This window comes from Pleurodeles waltl, chromosome 9, assembly GCF_031143425.1.
Source record: "Pleurodeles waltl isolate 20211129_DDA chromosome 9, aPleWal1.hap1.20221129, whole genome shotgun sequence".
NCBI lineage: Eukaryota > Metazoa > Chordata > Amphibia > Caudata > Salamandridae > Pleurodeles > Pleurodeles waltl.
Window position 1 is genome coordinate 987029180 of NC_090448.1, and position 22490 is coordinate 987051669.

Sequence of the window (22490 nt, forward strand, 5' to 3'; positions counted from 1 at the left end):
GAGGTGGAGATTTTTGTCTTGGTTTTGGCACTTTAGCTGATGGCTGGTCAGTGTCTAAATGTCCATTAAAGGCCAGTTTCCTCTGTTTTTAGAGGAGGTGCAGTGAGGATTTTGCCAGGGTCTTCATGAATTTGGATTCTGGCCTGTTTTTTGTCAAAATCCTCCATTTGCGTAAGTTCCTCCGCAAATCTATGGCTTTCTTTCAATTGCTTGGAAAGTCCATGCTCCTCTGTTATGTGTGTTTTTTCGGCTCCAAAGCCGGTTTCTTCGGGATCGAAAGGCCTGAAGTAGTTGTTGGCCTCGGCTCTGAGAAGGATTTTCGGGGCTTCAACTCGATGGGTCGGTGCTTGAGGATTTCAGAGCCTGTGCCTCGGCTTAGTTGGTGTGGCCTTTGTCGGTGCCGAAGATGTTGCTTGGTCACCGGTAGTTTTCTTATGGGTGGAGCCATGGCCTTCTGGCAGTGGCGTCCCCGAGGCCTTGTATTTGGGCTGGATTGGGTCGGGGCAAGCGTACTCACGTGCTGGCCCGCTGTTATCAGTCGGTCGTTGTTGGACTCGTGCTCGGAGTCGGACCCACGCAGAGTCTTTTTCGAGCGGCAGGATCTGCAGGCCTGGCAAGTATCCTCTTGTGGCCTGGAGATAGACACAGGTTACAGACTAGATGTTGGTCCGTGAGGCTTCGACAAGACTTTTGGTCGGCCCGACCAGGCCCAAGTTGGGCGCGGGTGCCCCAACGGCAAGTATAGATCTGTGTCCGCCGGTACTGAGGTGTCGATGATAGATGGTACTCGATCGAAAACAATACCGACGAATTTAGAGAGTTTGTAATACTATTCCAACAACCGGAGTGAAAAGAAACATGTGCGAACCCGTTGGCAGAAAGAAAGCAATCTAAGATGGAGTCGATGCCCATGCGCAATAGAGCCGAAAAGGAGGAGTCACTCGGTCCCGTGACTCGAAAATACTTCTTAGAAGAAAAACAACTTGTAACACTCCGAGCCCACCACTAGATGGCAGGACCTGTGCATAGCATGTGTATCTGCAGCTACACATGCCATCAAACATATATATCTCTATATAAAAAATAAAAAATAAAGTCACTGGTTACAAAGTTCAGCAGTTGCTAGTATCGTCCAGATGGGCAAGGTTGAGTCTTCTTCCACATGACAGCAACAAGGGATTCCTCAAGAAGGAATACTGCACTTAGTAAGTACCCTAATAAAAATAATTACTTTGTACAGCACTCAGCTGCCTTTATAGTTAGAGTTGTGCCTTATAAATATTCTTGGTCAACATGTACTGGCAAAGCTAATAGGCCTAGAATATAAATGAATGTGCCTCTTCAATGATGGAGATTGCGTCTGTAATATTGTAGATGGATGAGTCATTTCAAGAATGAGTCAAAGTGTGGATGAATGAATGCACAGGTCCATGTGTGCACGAAAAGTGACTAAATCCAACAATCAATGAAGAGGCACTCTGAATTATAAGCTAGAAATACTGGCTTTACCAATGTTATTTTTACCAGGTGACCATACTTGTGGTATTACCAAACGTCTGCTTCCCTTTGTCAATGGTCACTTTAAGTTGCTCTTTTGTAACATCATGATTTAATATTAAAACCAGTGTTTCGTTTACTTGTCCTTCAGGGGCATTTTTAACATAACGCGCTGTGTGTGTGGAACAATGTGAGGTACCGTGGACGAAGTCTGATATCTAAATACAGTGCTTTCCAAGAATGTCTTAAGTCAAAGAAAAGCCTTTAAAGCCCCCACACCGAAGACTCAGAGGCTGAACTTACATTACGTTCCAAAAAGTCTTCTAGAGCCCTCCGCTTTTGTGAGACCCATGACTCATTGGCTAAAAGAGATTTTTCAAAGATCCATCTAATCACGGCACAATTTGGGTATAGAAAAAAATCAAGACAGGTAGTGATCACAGCATGATCTGAGAAAGGATTTGCTAAAATTTCAGAATATTCTCTAGTGAGAGAATATGAAACCAGAAAAGAAAAAATCAATACGCAAGGATGAGTGAAATCGTTTAGAATGACCGCTGTACATTCTATCCTTGGGGTGATCATACCGCCAGGGGTTAATCAAAGCGAAATCATGCATCAGGACCTGTAAATGTTTTCTGGATTTAGGTTTCATCTGCGATTTATTTACTCGTGAGCATTCTATCGCTGGATCAATCCTGGCTGCTACTTGGCGAGGTTATAAAGGTCTAAGTTGAGACTTCAATAGGGCCGTTTATACTCAATAAATTAATCAATTGATTACAAACCTTCATTTGGACCCAGACCCATCTTGCCATGGGATCTGTGTGGTCTTTGATTAATTCAGCACTAATCTCTTTTACAATTAAAATAGCAATGCCCCGGACCGCAGCGTTAGATGAAGCGAAAAACGCACGCTGTATAAATCTCATTTTCATAGTGGATTCTGCTGATTTAAAGTGTGTCTCTTGCAACAAAATTATACTAACCCAGAGGGATTTTCACCAAGTCAGCATGGCTCTTCGTTTCAATCTATTATTGAAACCATTCACATTGCATGATAAAATGGTTAAAAATCTATTGGCCATCAAATAAGAACTAAATACCCAAACATCCTGTGCTTAAACTGGTACCAAGCCCGCTCGTTAAATAGCTACATTGTTTCCATATGTGCATAGTCTCCCCTCCCCTCACTACCACCTCCCCCCATCTCCCTCCCTTTACATTTTCAACCCACCAACCCCACCTCGAAGGATTCACTAGTACTGGGCCCCACCCGTCATGGGCTCACTTCTTGGGAGGGACATCCTACCCCCCTACTTCAATGCCCTCCCCCTTCTAGACATATCCCCCAAACCCGAGAGTAAGGCCTTGACATGACACTGTAAAACCACCTCGGGAACCCAAGGGCATCTTTTTAACACATATACTCTAGGATGTGGATTAACTATTTTAAAGTTACAGCTTCCCTTCTACCGCTTTCCAGTCTTTCCCCCTCCCTCTCTGGCTGCTTAATTAAATGCAAAAAGTCTCTTGCTTGTTCCACAGTGAGAAATATGTGACTGGCCCTTAAAAAGTACTTTTAACCTTGATTGCTGTACAATACCTGCAGGGGCACCAGCATTCTGAAAGGTTTTTAATCAGGCCTCTAAAGTCACGCTTCCATCGAGCTGATAATGCAGACATATCTGAAAAGATTTTAAAGGAAAAATCCCCCAGAATCTGATAGAGTTTTACTTTAATGGCCACAGAAAGGATGCACTCTTTAACCTGATAGTATCCAAAGTTAACCAGTGTCGTCTGCAGGTATTTTGCATTGGGAGACTGGACTGCCAGGACTCGGTGGGCCCACATGATAGTAGGATCCAGTTTTTGAGCTGCAGCTTCTGGATAAACAGGCTCCAGTATCAAATCTGTTATTAACTTAGCAGTAAGCTGCATATTTTACCACCCCTCTGGAGCCCTGTAAACCTCAGGTTTGAGTGATGCAATCTGTTTTTGGCGTCATCAATTCTGATCTGCAAGCTCAGCTTGAAGCTTGGTAACTGAAGTATCCAGTAGGGTGTCCCCGTCTTCCTGATCTGAGACACACTGTTCAATCTCAGGGACGCGTGTATTAAGATGCTGTAGATTAAGCTGCTGTAGATTATTATTAATGAGGCCTAATAGTACTTCTGTCTTCCAATTCGCCTCATTATTATTTCATTATTTTGAGTTTGCCCAGAATCTGATGAAGAAGACTCTAGGTTACGGACTTAAGGCTACACAGGCTGCTTCCGTGGCAGTCCAAGCGAACACCCCCCCCCCCAAATTCCCCCACACACCCTCCACACCCCTCAGCTGTAAGCCTATTGTGAATGAGGTGCATGGTTACTTGAGACTACAAGACTTTTCTATTACTCGCAGTAATAGCAGCAACAGCAGTAATAGCTTCATCTTCTTTTCCCCACTCTCTCTTCTTTGACGCCAAGCAAAATCAAGTAGAATCAAGCAGAAGCAGAGCTGACCACTTATTATCGCTTTATATGGTATGGTAAGTTGCTGAATAAGTGGTTTGGAGAAAGTCCACTAATTAGAGATGGGTCAGTGAGACACTGATTATTGATTACAAAATGTATATCACCAAGAAAGCGTGAAATGATCCTCTCCGCTGTTGCAGACAATTTGTGACTGAAATAAACACTTTATAGCACTTTATATTATGATATAAATGATTAAAGAGTGTCCAATATTTTATTAATGCGACAGCGAGACACTGAACGTTAATAGCGAGCTGTACACACAGGTAAGCAAGGAGTGTGGTTATTCAAAACCCGCAGACCGTATGTATCAGCATTACCGGCATTAGCAGTTCCTACGGGTGTGCTGACTCAACTGGAATCCTGGTTCCTCTTTCTCGCCCAGAAATCCGCTTTTCAGGGCAGCTAAATAGCAGCCCACTGCAACGGCAGCCTCAAACTGCCATGCCGATGTGACAAGGCTAAGAGAGGGAGGGTGGGGGGAGACAACACCATGGAATTCATGATATACTGGAATCTGCTTTCAAGTCAATCCGATGTCATCTTCATGCCATCTCCTCTTTTGTGCTGCACCTATGCTCCGAACTGCTCTTGATGGCATTATTCCAGCATCAGAGCAAGCAGGGAGGGAAGGTGAGGTCCATACTCGAGCCGCGCGCCATTACCCTGAAATGCCATCACCAGTTTCAGCGCTGCGCATGACAGGAGCTCTCAACGCAGCCTGCAACCACAGCCAAACCTATTAATCTTGCTCCATGGTGTATGTCTCAAAAAGAAGCAAGGGCAAGTAGAGATAGTATATAATGGCTTACATTAAGAAGTCAAAAGAAAGTTATGGCACTTGCATTGAGGGGAAAACCCCTTAAGTTCATTTTCTCAGAACATCAGGGTGTGCTAGTCTTTTTGCTGCTTGTTTGTTCATTTAATGGACCTATTCCCGGCCTAGTACCGTCCTTTTCTCTTGCCTTCTCATTCTTCCCAACAACCATGTGTCCAGCTAAGCTTCCTTCAATTTTAAGAAACTCTGCAGCTTAAAGCATTTAAGCATTTTACTGCAATAATTTTTACTGTGTAGATATAGATTAATAAGAGGTAGTCTTCTGTACTTATTCAGTGGACTCAACATTCTGCATATCCATGATTTTTAAGCATCATTCAACGTGTGTTAATATTTACAGTCTATATAGCTACTGCCTTCTCCTACCAGGCTATGGTGCTGCTGGTGAGTTGACTTCGAAGCCAAGCGGACTAAGCTCACACACTACTGTCATTGAGCTAAGAAGCACTGACCAACTTAAAGCAAGTCGGTTCCTTCTATCCCAGCATTTTGTGGGTAGTCTGGGTGCCTCACTGGCATCAGGCCACATTGCACAGTGCTAAGCCTCTCTAATACTTAGACGCAGACACATACAACCTCTAGCCCATTGTTTCCCGAGCGCTGGCAAAACCTTAGTGCCAGAATCCAGGAAAAATTAACGACAACTATGGTTGCTGGGGCACGGGTAAGGAGAGATGGAGAGGCAGCGGTCAGGGCAAGCTCGGTTATTGAAGAGTGTTTCAGGGACCTGGGGACTGGGGTGAGATGCGGTCAGAGCTCAGAGAGACTGTCTGGCTTGCACGGGTTTAGCAGCAGGTTCCTGCACTCATATAGTGTAGGAAGTTGGCTCTGTATGCACTATTTCAAAGTAAGGAATAGTATGCACAGAGTCCAAGGGTTCCCCTTAGAGGCAAGATAGTGGCAAAAAGAGATAATAGTAATGCTCTATTTTGTGGTAGTGTGGTCGAGCAGTAGGCTTATCAAAGGAGTAGTGTTTAGCATTTGTTGTACATACACAAGCAATAAATGAGTAACACACACTCAAAGACAATTCCAGGCCAATAGGTTTTTGTATAGAAAAATATCTTTTCTTAGTTTATTTTGAGAACCACAGGTTCAAGATTTACATGTAATACTTCAAATGAAAGGTATTGCAGGTAGGTACTTTAGGAACTTTGAATTAGCAAAATAGCATATACAGTTTTCACATAAATCACATATAGCTATTTTAAAACTAGACACTGTGCAATTTTCAACAGTTCCTGGGGGGAGTAAGTGTTTGTTAGTTTTTGCAGGTAAGTAAACCACCTACAGGGTTCAAGTTTGGGTCCAAGGTAGCCCACCGTTGGGGGTTCAGAGCAACCCCAAAGTTACCACACCAGCAGCTCAGGGCTGATCAGGTGCAGAGGTCAAAGTGGTGCCCAAATCGCATAGGCTTCAATGGAGAAGGGGGTGCCCTGGTTCCAGTCTGCCAGCAGGTAAGTACCCGCGTCTTCGGAGGGCAGACCAGGGGGTTTTTGTAGGGCACCAGGGGGTTTTGTAGGGCACCGGGGGCGGGGGGCACAAGTCCACACAGAAAGTACACCCTCAGCAGCACGGGGCGGCTGGGTGCAGTGTGCAAACACTCGTTGGGTTTTCAATAGGTTTCAATGGGAGACCAAGGGGTCTCTTCAGCGATGCAGGCAGTCAAGGGGGGGGCTCCTTGGGGTAGCCACCACCTGGGCAAGGGAAAGGGCCTCCTGGGGGTCACTCCTGCACTGGAGTTCGGATCCTTCAGGTCCTGGGGGCTGCGGGTGCAGAGTCTTTATCAGGCGTCGGGGTCTGAGAGCAGGCAGTCGCGATCAGGGGGAGCCTCGGGATTCCCTCTGCAGGCGTCACTGTGGGGGCTCAGGGGGGTCAACTCTGGCTACTCACGGTCTCGCAGTCGCCGGGGAGTCCTGCCTGAAGTGTTTGTTCTCCACAAGTCGAGCCGGGGGCGTCGGGTGCAGAGTGGCAAGTCTCACGCTTCCGGCGGGAAACGCAAGTTGTTTTAAAGTTGCTCCTTTGTTACAAAGTTGCAGTCTTGGGTGAACAGAGCCGCTGTCCTCGGGAGTTCTTGGTCCTTCTAGATGCAGGGCAGTCCTCGGAGGATTCATAGGTCGCTGGTCCCTGGGGAGAGTGTCGCTGGAGCAGTGTCTTTAGAAGGGGGAGACAGGCCGGTAGAGATGGGGCCAAAGCAGTTGGTGTCTCCGTCTTCTCTGCAGGGTTTTTCAGCTTAGCAGTCCTCTTCTTCTTAGGTTGCAGGAATCTGAGTTCCTAGGTTCTGGGGAGCCCTTAAATACTAAATTTAAGGGCGTGTTCAGGTCTGGGGGGTTAGTAGCCAATGGCTACTAGCCCTGAGGGTGGCTACACCCTCTTTGTGCCTCCTCCTGAGGAGAGGGGGCACATTCCTATCCCTATTGGGGGAATCCTCCATCTGCAAGATGGAGGATTTCTAAAAGTTAGAGTCACCTCAGCTCAGGACACCTTAGGGGCTGTCCTGACTGGCCAGTGACTCCTCCTTGTTTTTCTCATTATCTCCTCCGGCCTTGCCACCAAAAGTAGGGCCGTGGCCAGAGGGGGCGGGCAACCCCACTAGCTGGAGTGCCCTGTGGTGCTGTAACAAAGGGGGTGAGCCTTTGAGGCTCACCGCCAGCTGTTACAGTTCCTGCAGGGGGAGGTGATAAGCATCTCCACCCAGTACAGGCTTTGTTACTAGCCACAGAGTGACAAAGGCACTCTCCCCATGTGGCCAGCAACTTGTCTGGTGTGTGGCAGGCTGCTAGAACTAGTCAGCTACACGGATAGTCGGTTATGGTTTCAGGGGGCACCTCTAAGGTGCCCTCTGGGTGTATGTTACAATACAATGTACACTGGCATCAGTGTGCATTTATTGTGCTGAGAAGTTTGATACCAAACTTCACAGTTTTCAGTGTAGCCATTATGGTGCTGTGGAGTTCGTGCATGACAGACTCCCAGACCATATACTCTTATGGCTACCCTGCACTTACAATGTCTAAGGTTTTGCTTAGACACTGTAGGGGCACAGTGCTCATGCACTTGTGCCCTCACCTATGGTATAGTGCACCCTGCCTTAGGGCTGTAAGGCCTGCTAGAGGGGTGACTAATCTATACTTCATAGGCAGTGTGAGGTTGGCATGGCACCCTGAGGGGAGTGCCATGTCGACTTACTCGTTTTGTCCTCACTAGCACACACAAGCTGGCAGCAGAGTGAGGGGTCCCCAGGGTGGCATAAGACATGCTGCATCCCTTAGAGACCTTCCCTGGCATCAGGGCCCTTGGTACCAGTTACAAGGGACTTACCTGGATGCCAGGGTGTGCCAATTGTGGAAACAAAAGTACAGGTTAGGGAAAGAACACTGGTGCTGGGTCCTGGTTAGCAGGCCTCAGCACACTTTCAAATCATAACTTGGCATCAGCAAAGGCAAAAAGTCAGGGGGTAACCATGCCAAGGAGGCATTTCCTGACATATAGGACATGCACAACTCGCTGTGTTGCTCTGCTGGGCCCCTATTCATAATCCTAGAAGTACGAGTGTAGAAGAGCCACCCCCTCAGCTTATGAGGCATTGTCCTACACATCCTTGTGGAATGCTGTCTCATGATAGCACCCACAAGGTTAATGCTCAAACACTCTTAGGTGCGTGAAGACTCATTTAAAAGCCCTTACAAGTGCATGTGCTTTTCTTTTATGGGATTCACTCAAATATCTTTATTACTAAATAAACCACTGCTATGCTGTAATAGTCTGCAGCCTTTGTTTAAAGGAGTAACGTTTTGCATGAATTACACTTAATTCCTAGGAGTTTGAACAAAAAGTCAATGGACCTAACTGATTTTGAGGTTCACAGAGGGCGGGCCAGGCAGCACTAAACGTTTCATTATCAGATATGCTGACCAATAGCAAGAGGTGAATTCATAAAAATCTTTCTTGCAAGTTTAAGGTCCATGTTTCCAGCACTACCATGACACCCTCCCTTTTGACTTTCGATACATCAAAACGTCTTTTGACCACAGATTCCCATCTAAATCTTTTACGTACCTGAGAGCTACACGGTATTTCTGACCCAATTTCTCAATTTCTGCCATGACACAATCAGTGATACATGGGACACCTGCAAAAAGAAAAAAGAAAAAAAACAAGCTGCCTTGTTCTTAAACATATATACATTTTAAAATATATAAATTGTAAGAACAGATTAAAAAGGCAAGAATCACTATTAAATGGTAAAATAATAATCTTTTGTACTAAATCAGACTCACATTTGGCATAAAGACAGTCCATCATAGATTGAACTATGTCCAGTTTTGCTTTTATGGAGAAGTTGATGAAGTTGGTGTCTACCAGGATGTAATAGGGTGGTCCCAGGTTTGTGTTGTACTGGAAAAACAGACAGGAGGGGTGCTGGGGGCTATGAAAAGAAGAGATCAGCAATCTGTGTTAAATACGACTTTGACATTACAAAACGTGAGCGATACTAGAATCATTCTGCACAATGACACAAGCCTCTCTAGAAATACAATGTTTCAGTGACAAATCTCATCCTATAAAGATAAATCCAAGAGCAAGAATATACTGAAAACTCGCATCAGATCAACATAGTGATGATGAGTCAGTCATTTGAAACTTACAACATTTACAGTGATATAGGTCATGTTGTTTTTACCCTAATAAAGAAACGCCGTGAGGCATCAGTTTACTGATAAGGGATTAGTACAGCCCATTTTTGTTCTCATGGAAACTTTATCAAATAAATATTTCGTAGCTAAATTTTGAAAACCATAACTGTGCCCCATTTTTTATCCTTGTACTTCTAGAGGTGGTTGGCACAATTCCTAGAACTCAATGTCCATAGTCAGGTTTGGATACCCGGTTATAAAGCAACTACTATGATTGACCAGGGGTCCCAAACCACAAATTTAGAAATCAAGTTTCAGACGCACTGAAAATAAACTAGCGGTACAGTGGTGTGAACAGGCTCATCCAGCAATTCTGCAATGACCGTGTTCAAGAAAGGGAAGCATTCAGAAATCCCTTGATAGGGAGCTGCTGCTGGAAAATTAATTCGTTTTCATTATTTGTTTTGTTTCGCCCCACATCTCGTTTGAAAGTGCATTTACATTTCTAGTGGAAAAGCAGAAATAAGCAAGCTACCTGAGCTTTGGTGTGCCTTTCCGAATGATCTACGTGCCAGAAGGAAAGCCAATTTCAAACAACAATAGGCTAGTTGCATGGCTGATCAACAGTTTCAAGAAAGCCTCTGCAAGATTCAAAATGAGCTTAATAGGCGGACAGTAACAAAAATACCCAAAGTGCTTTTCTAAAAAAAACTTCCACAAAAGCTTATCCTAATATAAAGAGATACTATAACTGCTAATTAACATAAATCAGCAGCATCTCTCATTAACCTTCATTTATAGTTCGAACTCCAAAGCTCTGTACTCATCACCATCAGGAAAGGTTGCAGAGAATGGGTGCTTGGTAAAAAGAAATGTGGGAAGCACATGAGTAACGAAGACTGAAAAACCGGCCTATGGTAGTGTATGAAGAGATGCCCAGTAAGAAGAACTGTAGGTGTGCCCGATAAGCAGCAAAGCGATTATCAGTGGCATGGAATGTAAAATCCTAACTTGCACATTTTGTTTTACTAGACAATGCCAATGAACCAATGATTCTTTCACTTTGTACAATTTTGAGAGTGCACACTTCCCAAGAGATACTCACACCTCTCTTTCCTTGATGGCACTGGGATCGTCCTTCTTTGTAGTAACAGTTTTTGCTCGATCCTTTTCTTTGCTAAGAAGAAAGAAAAATCCACAACCTGTTAATTATTATACTCCAACATAAAACTAATGTCTCATCCAAACCACACAAGTCTTCCAAGATTTCTTATCATTTTACAACGTTACATACACCAGGGAACACCAAGGCCATTATTGTTGTTTCAGATATTAATTGCTCGTTTATAGCATATATGTGATCCTAGTCATTTGTAGCAGGAACACACATTAACGTAAAATGCCTTTAATTTTATATACTTTCGTATTGAGCACTGGACTGAGTATGATAAGAGAGGTTGCTGCTAGTATGAACTATGAAGAAATCGCTACTGCAATACTCACATTCTCTGGTCTTTCAGGCTAATCATACGCTTCATGGTTGCATATTTTTTAGTTTTCTTCTGTTTCCCCTGGGAAGAGAAAAGACATCGGTCAACTCCTACCACCACCACCTATCACCTCGGAGGCTTGAGTTTTAGTCTATGGGGTCCTAAATGACACTACTTTAAGGAATATACATGTAGGGCTATATGTTCAAGGACATAACAGGCATGGAAGGAATATACATGTAGGGCTATATGTTAAAGAACATAACAGGCATGGAAGATACAGCAACAGCCGCGCCTTTTCTTAGGAGTACTCTAGGGAAACTATGATTTCTAAGTACTCTCTTGCACAAATACATATCTTAACCACTGGTACTCCTGGACCATTCAGACTACTGCTCTAATATGCTACATTTGTCAGAATTATTTTCATAGGCCAAATATACGGGTTGAGGCCTTTTACTCCTGATGCCCCTGGCCCGACCTACTATGGATCCTGAATCTTAGAGATTGGGTCTCTAGTTGGCAGATGTATGCACCCTGTCCAAATAGGAACCAAAATCATAGTCAGGATAAGTTAAATAAACAACCTAAATTAACCTGTGCTCACCCTCTGGTAGCATCGCACTGAGCAGGCAGGCTTAACTAAAAAGACAACGTGTAAATTATTTGGGCAACACACACAGTAAGACAATGAAAACACCACAAAAAGACACCACAGACTTACGAGAGAAGAAAAATTATTTTTATAAATCAAGACCAAAACAATAACAAAAATTCAAAAAGTGTAAGTCAAATTAATTACTCATATGCAGTGCTTCTTAGCTACTTGAATGTTTTTTAACCATGTTGGTACTTTGAAGTATGAATGCGCTTTTTTAGACAGTTTACAGTATTATCTCTGGTTGCGCTCTGCCCTCTAGGGTGGCTGGTTGTTGTGATTTCAGTCAAGTCTCTCCTAGCGTGGTGGGGAGAAATGCTACTAGAGCTGTGGGGAAGTAGCTGGTGAGCAGGAGACTCCATGAACCCCAAGTGCAGCGGAAAGAGATGTCGCAAAGGACGCTAGAGCAACAGAAAATATAAGTTCTGGTGCACTTTCAAAAGTGTGATAAAGAGAGGTGCCGTGCAGGGCACGGGAGCCGTGGGCATGAGCAAATTGGGGAGTTACTTTGAAACAGCCCGAGCCCACCGTACCTGCTAAATTGTTGGTTGTTGCTGCGAAGCGCGTGGTGCTTCCTAGGTGGCTCTCAGAGGAGAGGACAGCTTCCCGGGGAATGGCAGATAAGGGCGCACCATGCTGCAGGAGTTTTAAAGCACAAATCCATAGAGCGTGCTCTGAATCTAACTGCTGTCACTACGGCTGGGATGCGGGCCGCCTCTTACTGCAGAGCAGAGTGTCTCCAGAGACTTAAGAGGAAGAGTGGTTAGTGCCATGCCGCTGGGCTGGCACTGTGATTTGCAGAAAGAGATGCAGATCTTGGTTGATGAAGTCTGGTGGGACGAGGTAATTATTGTCCTTGAGACCTCGTGGAGAATATAGGGCAAGCCAGCATGGCCTTGGAATCACTCTGGGTGCAATCTTGTAGTCCCCTCTTGGCAGAGCAGAGGTCAGCAGGCATCAGGGCAGGCGTTCCTAGGAGCAGTCAGTCACAGCAATGGGGCAATCCTTTCAGAGCAACAGCCTTTACTCCAGCAGAGGTTCTTCCTGGTCCGGAAGTGATCTGAATGCAGCGGGTCAGAGACCCAGTAATTGTAGCAAAAAGTACCTTTGATGTTGGGGATGACTTTAAAAGGTTTCTCTGAACTGCCCAGGTCTCCCTTTCAGCCCAGCCTTGGCTCCAGACTATCAGTGGGGATAGTTAGCCCCTGTGTGTGGGCTTAGATCACAACCCTTTGAAATGAAAGTGTGAGCCCTTCCCAACCAACTGTCCAGGGCGTCTCATCAATATGCAGATGAATGCAGATTCAGCTGAGTATCCTGTGTTATAGGTGTCTGAAGGGAATGCACAAGTATAGCGGTCACCCAGCCCAGGCCAGATGTGTATTGGAGGCAGGATGTGGGCACCCAGGCCAGTGAGAGCTGAGAAATGCCCACTTTCTAAAAGTTTAAATCAATGAATAGGGGTTGGGCCAATTTACCGTCAGTGAGGTTAGACCACTATTCATTAATATTAAACAAAAGAAATCCCTCCACTGACCGCGATTCAACAATGTTTTAATATTTATTAATTGGGCTCCACACATTCTATTATTGCGCCCACACTTATTTCTACAATCCTTTAAGATTACTGAAAGACTTTTAAGGAGAAATTTTAAAAGTAACATGAATGGGGTCTCAATGTTGAGTTGTTTATTGTCTAATTGCCAGTTTGTTGTGACAGTGTTAGATGTATACTTACCATGAATGTGTTGTGCAAGTCGAGGTCAATGGGGTGGTAAAAAATCTCTTTATTTTATTTGTGTGTGTGTGTATTTTGGTGATTTCCATGAAATGTATGACGTTCCTTTTAAATTGTCTCCTTAAAAAAAGTCTTTAAATAATCAGACGAGATTGTACAAATAGAAGCGTGGTCGCACTATCTAAAAATGGAATTTCTAAAACAGTAATGATAAATTCACCTTTACCAGTAAAGAGGATTTATCATTCCCATTTCAATAATACTAAACATGATGCAGCTACTCCTCTCTGATAAGGAATTTCAGCTTAAACTTATTTTAAGGAATTCCCAGTGCTGGCCTATGAGAGAAGCAGGCCTCACAGTGATGAAAAACAACTTTGGGAGATTTCCAGTACCAGGACATGTAAAACTAAAAAGTACATGTCCTGCCTTTTAATTACATGGCACCTTCCCCTATGGGCTACACAGAGCCTACCTTAGGGTGACATATATGCAAGAAAAGGGAAGTTTAAGGCTTGGAAAGAGGTTTTGAATGCCAAGTCGAGGAGGCAGTGAGACTGCACACACGAGCTCTGCAGTGGCAGGCCTGAGACATGTTTACAGGGCTACCTTATTTAATTTACAGGACCTGGGTATTTGGTGTACCACCTTACAAGGGACTCACAGTTAAATATGCCAACTGGGAATACACCAACATTACCATGTTTAAGGGAGAAGCACTTACCCTGTGGCACTGATTAGCAATGGTAAAGTGCTCAGAGTCTTAAGGCCAACAAAACAAATTACAGCAACAAAACAGGAGGTAAGGGCAAAAAGCCTGGAGTTAAGACTACCCTGAGGATGCCAGGTCTAACACCAAGTAACTGGGCCACGTATCCCTTCTGCACTTGACTCTCAGGGTTGTGTGGTGGTGGTGGTCGAAGGCTCCCTTGGGATGGGCTTTGAGGGGAAAAGGTATGAAGTGTGGAAACAGGATAGTCAACAAGGGCTCACAACTCTAAATATGTGCTACAGATGCAGCAATAATTGTCCAGCCAAATACTCACTTTTATGAAAAATTAGAAGTATTTTATTTCCTGCCGCTAACCACACAAAGGATAAATATGAGATAAATAATCATGCAATTCCTCCTCAAGTCAGGGCTCTAGTGTTTATTAAGCAATTCCCTGTCCCACACTCTCCTAGCGGTAGTGGCTATTCCCCATTCACTATTGATAATATCCTGGGTATGCCCCACTAGCAGTCTGAGTCTCAAGAGTCCACTTTTAGTTTAACTTAAAAGTCAAGTGTGTTCCAGTGCCACAGAGCTACAAGCATACAAGCAGAAAGTTTCCCGGGGGCTGACAGTCCAGAAACCAGTGTTACCCACACTGCAGGCTTGAAACATCTGGAGTTCCCGAGTGTGCCCTGTTCACAGGCACACACAGTGACTGCAGCTGAGTTCAACTGAGTTGGTGGCACGTAGCAAGGTGGCTACACTAAATGGGTGCAGAGTCAATCACTTGTGCTTCCCAAGCAAATGGAAGATCTCTGTTTCTCCTGCTGTGGGGTAAATGTCAGGTTACTCTTCTGGTGTGGGGTGGGGATGTTTTATTGCAATGATCATGTCTTGGTCCCTCACCTGGGTGATCGTGTGCAGGTTCTCTCATGGCGTCCTCACTTACCCAGCAGGGAGAATAGCAGGCCCTGGCCCCCTGTCCTGGTCACAGGCAGAAGTCTTGCAGAGTTTAATCTCCTCACACAGCCTGTCTGGCTGCTTGGCTCATGACAAGTTTTGGGGTCTCAAATTCCCATTCTTATAGTCCATTTCCAGACAGTAAATGCGATTTTTGCTCCCAGTCTTAAGTTTTATGTTTGGGTTCAGCTTCTTTTGAAGTGCCCACTTCTGTGCTCCCTCTTCCTCGTGAAAAGCAGTATGTCACAGCAGGAATGTCTCCAAAGACGTCGGTCTCACAACACAGGACTGAAGAGTGACCAGAGTTCACACCTAGATGCCAGACACAGTGATATGTGCATTAAACAGTTAGCGAGGGACCCCCCAGCTCCACTCTTTATGATTGTCTTATCAGCCCCATCTCCTTCCTTATTTGTGCTCAGGGCCCTTCCTTGTGAGCTCTCACTAAACCAAAGAGCACCCTTTGAAGTGTAGAGGGGAAGTCTTGCTCCCCCCCGCCAGGTTTATCCCACCCAGCTATAGGAATGCAGTCGGGTGCTGTCAGTACAGGTGCAGTCCATAGCGCCTTCTTCAGTTCCTCAAATGCAATCTTACACTCTGCAGTCCTTATCTCTTACTGGGCTGCTTCTTAGAGGTCAAAGCAGTGAATCGGAAACAATCATTCCACAGTTTGTCGCAAGATTCCTATAACTGATGAGTCTGAAAAAGGCCCTCACTTCAGTCTGGGTAGTAGGCACCTACCACTCCATCACAGACTGAATCTTGGCATCCAGAAGGTGAATCTTCCCGTTGCCTACCCCATGCCCAAGTTAGACTACACAGGACTGGCCCACCTGACACTTGGTTGCCTTGATTTTTTGTTTGAATTTTTTTATTTTCTTTTTTGTGTTTCCAACGAGAAACATCTCATATACATTAGGTATGGTGTGGATGTTGATGTTACATCATCTGGGGTGCATCATTTCTGCTTTTCAACTATTGTAATTGAAGATGGCATAAATGTTTGTGATATATCATATGCCATCAGCTTACAGGGCTGTTATGAGTATACACCAAATAATACTTCATTACATCCTTTCTTTAGGTATTTGTCGTACGGCATATAAATGAGGGAGAGAAGATTCAGCATAACTTTCATATTCAATAACAATACTGTAACAAAACAAGAACTGTGACTAGTGCCTACCCTTTGATCACCAGTTCCATCCCTCACCCGCCAAAGACCCCTATGGGTTTTCTTAGCTATTCAATCAAGTCACAACAACGCGCCTTGCAAGGACTCATGTTGCTTATCATATCCAACCACACAATAAGTGAGTGTCCGGTGTACCACCCAACCAGGATTTTATCAGCCCACCTCTTTCAATTAACTCGGAACCACTCTGCTGGTGTATTCACCTCATGTACCGTATCTGCGTCAATCGTTACTCCCTCCCTTGAAGCTCCTGCAACATCGCATCCCAGCTAGAGGCCGAGGGAAATTTCCGTAGCCCTAGGTGGTCTTCTCTCCGCAGCACCACTGCCTCCGTCTATATCGCAAATGACCTTCTCCATGCTTCTATTGAAGGAGGTTCTGCAGATTTCCACCTCTTGGTGATAACCGCTTAGCTGTCAAGAGACCTAAATCTAGAAATCTTGTTGATGCCTTATGCTGTTTAGCTCTGGGAAAAAGGACCAAGATACACTCCTGCCATGTGGTCAGTTGCAGGCGTGCCATGAATTTTGACAGCTGCACCAGCACTGCATGCCAGCAAGTACCTAATGAGGGCCAGGAGCATAACATGTGTAGCAGATCAGCTGCCACCAACGTGAATCGAGGGCATGCTGCGTCTGTGTGCTGAAAATACTGATTCATCTTCGCTGGTGTGAGGTAGCCCTATGTAGGATGTAAAATTGGATCAGATGGAAGCGTGCATTACGCTGCACGTTAATGTGACTCTGCAAGGCAGCCGCCCACTCCCAAGCCATACAGGGCCTACCCATTTCATCCTCCGAACCAGTCTGTATTGAAGCAGTCATGGATTGAGGGTGTGTGCGGAGTGCGTTTGTGAGCCAACATTCTAAATGGCTACTGTATCCCATAACATGCAGGTGTTGTATCAGAAGATGCATTGGTGGTTCCGTGGAAATGTCCCCCCAGTGTCTAGACAACGATGCTATCAGCGAAGTATGTAGTAGAAATTGTCCTGGTGAGAGGTTTGTCTCCTCCGCTAGTGTGTCAAATGGGGTAATCTTTCTCTCAGTATATAGATCCCCCAGAGTGTGTATATCCGCTGCATGCCAGGACTCCAGTTCTGCTAAAGTCATGTACCGTGGTCCGCGAGGTGTGCCCAGCAGAGCCAGTGCCAGCACATATGGGTAACTGCATGGGTGAGGCGCAGACTACGACAGTAACATTGGTGAGCCACATCTATCAGGAGCAGGTTTGGCGCTTTAGCCCGTGTGGTCGGATAGAACAGATGTAATATTTCCAAGAGTGACCAGGGCTGTGTCTCTGCCGCCGTGACTGACAGCTGAAACCCAGAAAGCCATTTGGCCACCCATTGCAGCTGGGAGGCCAGGTAGTAGTGCTCCATGTTCGGTACCGCCAGCCCGCCTTTTCCAGAGGCAACTATAATTTAGTTAGTGCCACCCTACAGCGGCTTTTGTTCCAAATGAATTCTCTAATTCTGGACTCCAGCTCTCTGAAACATTTGGCCGAGACATACAACGGTAGGTTGGAGAAACAGTAAAGCAAACTGGGAAGGGCCACCATTTTCAGGAGCGCTACCCTCCCTATCACAGAGAATAGTAGCATCTGCCAAAAGGTCATTTGGGAACGAATAGAGGACACTGCTCTCTTGAGATTTCCGTCCCACAGGTAATTTGTTGTGCGACAGACATCCATGCCCAAGTATCGAAACGTCCTGGGCTGCCGGGGGATGAGCACTCCCGTAGCGTGAGACCCGGGTCTGTCCGATCGGGACTAAAAGGGAAAAGGCGCGACTTCACCCAATTAACACGTAGCGCCGACAACATGGCAAATCGCTGCAATATATCTGCAACTTCCTCCGGAATGTTATAGATATCTCTGAAATACAGGAGGAGATTGTCTGCATATAGAGACACGGTATGTCCACCATCCCCCAATGGGATATTCCAGGCTGTTCCCAATCGACGGAGCTCTACCGTCAGGGGCTCTATCGCAAGCGAGAATAGCAGTGGGGGAAATGGGGCAACCCTGCAGAGTTCTCCTGCCCACCTCAATCGGATCCGAGATAACTGAGCCCATTCGGACCCTGAACTGTGGGCTTGTGTACAATAGCTTCACCAATCTTACAAAGCCTGGTCCAAACCCAACTGGCGGAGCACTGCAAATACGAAGAGCCATACCAAGAGTCGAAGGCTTTCTCCAACTCTAGCACCAGGCAACCCGCGTCAGGCCAGTTCAGCATGGGACAAGCGTCTAATGTTTAGGGAAGTGCTCCTCTGCTAAGGTTAACGGTTTATTTAATTCTGCCAGTTGTTCATCTGTGAGGCAGGGCACTAAGTGGGGAGAAAAACTCCTTATAATTTACAAGTCCCGCTGGCACCCTTGATTGGTATAGGGTGGCATATTAACGTGTTAGCTCGACATGCATCTCACCCTGGGTTTATAGTGTGTCAACCGGCACCGAACATAGATCTAGAATAGGGATATGTTCATGCTCTTAGCGAATCAACCAGGCCAACAGTCTGCCCGATCTGAGTGCTGCAGCATGAGTGCGTGCCGAATGAGCTGCATAGTTAAGACAGCGTAACCTCTCTACCAGAGCCAAATGCTCAGTCCTCTTTTCTGTAATCGTTTGCGCCCTTGGGGAGTCCCTAAGGGCGCCCTTCTCGTGTCGCAACAGGGTTTTCTCCACTCAGGTTAGGTCGCGTGAGGTGGACTTAAGCATGTTCCCCTGTGTGCCCAGGCAGTGCCCTTGTATGTAACTGTTGAATGCATTACATTCAATAAGACCCGACGAGGTAGTACCTGCTTTATGATCAAACTACTCTGCAATGGCTGTGCCAAGCAACGCTCTAAAGGGTGTGTCTTCTAATATTCCCAGCTGCAGTCTCCAGGTAGGCACAGCAGGGGCAAGTCCCATCCCATTTGTGGAATTTGGGGATTATGGTCAGAGTGTGTGCGGCAAAGGTAGTCTGTCGGTAACATCCCAGAGCGCAGGTTTTCTGAACAGAGAATTCTATTGAGTAGTACATGCAGCTGGTGTGGGGCTGAAAAAAATGAATAAAATCTCATCATTGCATTTCGGTGTTGCCATAGGTCTACCAGTTTCCAATGTTGGAGCCACTCAGTCAGCAAACGCGCAGCAGTCACTTCAGGTGCAGTAGTTATTGGAGGGGAAAGACCGGTCAAGGCTAGAATCTAGGACGCTGTTAAGATCACCTTCAACAAGCCACAGGAGCCCTCAGCAACAGCATGCGTCCCTCTGGGCATCCCCACACAAACACATATCGACCCTCTGTGTCCACCTCCCATTCCTCCATCACAAACGAGGTGCCCTGCTTAATCCAAACAAGTGCCCCTCTGGCATATGAGGAGAAATGAGTTGCAAATAGTTGTCCCCACCAGCGCCGCTGCATGTTGGTGCCCTCCAACAGCATGAGGGGAGTCTCTTGCAGTAGCGCTATGTGTATCTTATGCCTCATAAAGTATGAATAGAGTACCTGCGAGTCGGTGTGTGCATGCCTCTCACTTTACACGTGAGAACGTTAGTGGGGCCATGGTTGAGGGAGCAGAAGAAGAACTTCTAAGGGAAGCCAGATCTACATACAAAGGACAGTGGGCTCTTTAAAATCCCCTGTCCTGGAATGCAGATTTGCAGTTCATCCTGTTGGAAGGGGTGTGTTAACACCCCTGCCAGAGAGGCTTTGTTCCTGACCACCAAAGAGCAGAGGCTCTCACCTCTAGGGGCCAGAAACATGTCTGTTTCTGGCAAGCTGGCTAAAGTAGTCGGCCAGTACACCAGCAGTTGGTAGGTTTTTCAGGGGGCCCCTCTAAGGTACTCTCTGGGTGCATGTATTATTAAATCCATCACTGGAATCATTGAAGGTTTATTAATAAGAGATGTTTGATAACAAACATCCCTAGTTTCATGTAGCTGGAGAGCTCGTATTGACCAGTGTCCAGCATGTGTTTATAATGGCTTCCTTGATCACTCACTATCTAAGAACCAATGATATAGCAGGGGCACATATGCTCTTGCAGATATGTCCATACATGTAATATATTGCACCCTGCCTTAGGGCAGGAGGGCCTAAAGTAGGGGTGACTTACATATAGTGCATGCAGTGTTTGTGGGCATGGCACACAGGCGGTGTGCCATGTTGTGTTTTCACTTTTAGCTGCACCAAGACACACTGCCTGCAAAGACAGTCTGCATAAGCTAGATGAGTGGTACCGGAGGACTGCACAATACATGCTACACAGCTCTTGGGGACCCTCTTTGGTACCCATGCCCTAGGTACATGAGGTACCACTTAATAGGGACTTACAGGGGCACCAAAGGTATTGCCAACTGGGGAACAATTGAGCAATTGTACGGTTTTAGAGAAAGAAATGTGACACTGGAGACCTGGTTAGCAAGAACCCAGTGCACTTTCTGCCAAAATTGCATCAAGTGCCAGCAAAAAGTGGGAGTGACCATGTCAAAAAGAGGCACTTTTCTACACCATGCACACATACACCCAGCACGGATACACCACTTCTGCACTGTGCAGCACTTCCCACCAAACAAAAGTAGGCCGAGGATGATTCAAGCAAACAGTAGCTGAACTTAAAAAATGGGTAAGCTTGTAAGCCTCAGTCTAGTGACACAGGTTGAAAAGGACCAGTTCACTCCTACTATGGAAAATGGTGCCACCATTGTGCTGCTTAACTCCAGATGAAGGCAGTAGCCTTCCACCACTATGAGGGAGGCGCTTTGGGCACCCCTCCCGGTCCAACAATTGCAATCCATGAGACAGGCCTAACTCATAATGCACATGCATGATCTGTCTTTGCCTATGACAACAAAACTCTGCATTGGTGATCAAAATATCATTAAACTCGGTCACTCAGGACAGGCGTGCACACCCATTACCAGGCATAGGACTTTATTACCCAGTCTACCGTAGGCACTTAACTCTCCCCAGGGCTGTAAAGACAAGCAGATTTACTCCCTCCACCGCAACATTGTTTACTGTACCATGGAGTAGGACATTAGACGGGTCACAGCCTGGTCAGTTATTACCAATAAAGCTGGAGTCACAATTTCAAGGTTTACGCATTGAGCTGGTTCACATTGTAGGCCATGTCTGGCTCCAAGGTGACTCCAACAGGACCTTTGAAGCTAGCATTATGGATCTTCTTTTAGGCAGTATAAAGGCCACACCACTTGCCTTCAGTGCTCCAAGGCAGATCAGCTTTGCAATCATGAGTTTCCAACCTCTCTGGAAAGGGGTACAAGTTGGCTTCTGTTCAAACCAATCATGGATGAACTACTGGCTTGCATTTAATACTTCTGGCTGGTGTGTAAGTCTGGACATCCTTTTTTTTATTACAAAATCATGAGTAGGGACCTTGGGTTCCAGTTACAGTTTTCTCCAATCAATGTACAGGAGTCCCTCATAGTGTGCCTGAGCAGGAGTTTGAAGAGATAGAATCTCATTCCTTTCTTAAGCATATCATGATAGGCAAAAAGGGACATGGAAGAGGATGCCTCACTTCCACTGTGAGGGTTCTTCTAAGCCATTCTTTTTTCTCTTAAAGTTTTTTTTAACCTCACCACCAACCTATGGGCATAAGAAAGCTGTAAAGCCTTTTCCTGGGGGACTTGGCAGTTGTGGTTAATGGGGGTGATCTTGTTGTTTACCATAGGTGTCCTAGGCCACAATACTGTTGTACTCCTAACTGGATTCTCAAGTCGGTAGCACTACCTAATTTTCTATACTTATTTAATAATATCCCAATCCCTCTCAGCCAATCCTTTTTTGGTAGGGTTGAATTGTTGATTATGTGCCTGGTGTGTGTGTGTGTGTGTGTGTGGTGGGGGGGGGGGGGGGGGAGGGAGGGCGCACAAAACCCCAGGCCTAATTGGTACACTGTCATTAAACATGAGCCCAGATCTGGAGAGAGTGAGTACCAAGCAGCTGAGTCTCATTATGCAACATACTGCTTTGCCCCACAGAGTAGGGCACCTCACCTGCCTATTTAAAAGGGCTAAATAACTATGCACTAGCCTCATGAGACAAACAGTGTGGCCGATATGCTTGATCCACGCACTTTGCTGTACAAACTAGTTGATTTGGACCATGGCCAAGGCAGCAAGCGCGATACCACAATACTCGTCAGATCTTTCCATTCTGGCCAGCCCTGGTATGCCTCCTACCCTAGATAAAGGGGTGAAAACTAGGCTTGTGAAAGCAGTGCTGC

The 22490-nt window shown here is 45.7% G+C and overlaps 1 protein-coding gene across 2 annotated transcripts in view; it reads right to left on the minus strand.

Annotated features, from left to right (window-relative positions):
* FCF1 (FCF1 rRNA-processing protein) overlaps window positions 1-22490 on the minus strand; it is a 94955-nt gene that overhangs the window by 50600 nt on the left and 21865 nt on the right. For both annotated transcript variants that reach the window (XM_069208487.1, XM_069208488.1), the window contains exons 2-5: window positions 10995-11062; window positions 10597-10668; window positions 9135-9283; window positions 8914-8986 (exon numbers count right to left, since the gene is read on the minus strand). In XM_069208487.1, coding sequence (XP_069064588.1) covers window positions 8914-8986; window positions 9135-9283; window positions 10597-10668; window positions 10995-11062 — 362 coding nt within the window. The remainder of the gene's footprint in view (window positions 1-8913; window positions 8987-9134; window positions 9284-10596; window positions 10669-10994; window positions 11063-22490) is intronic.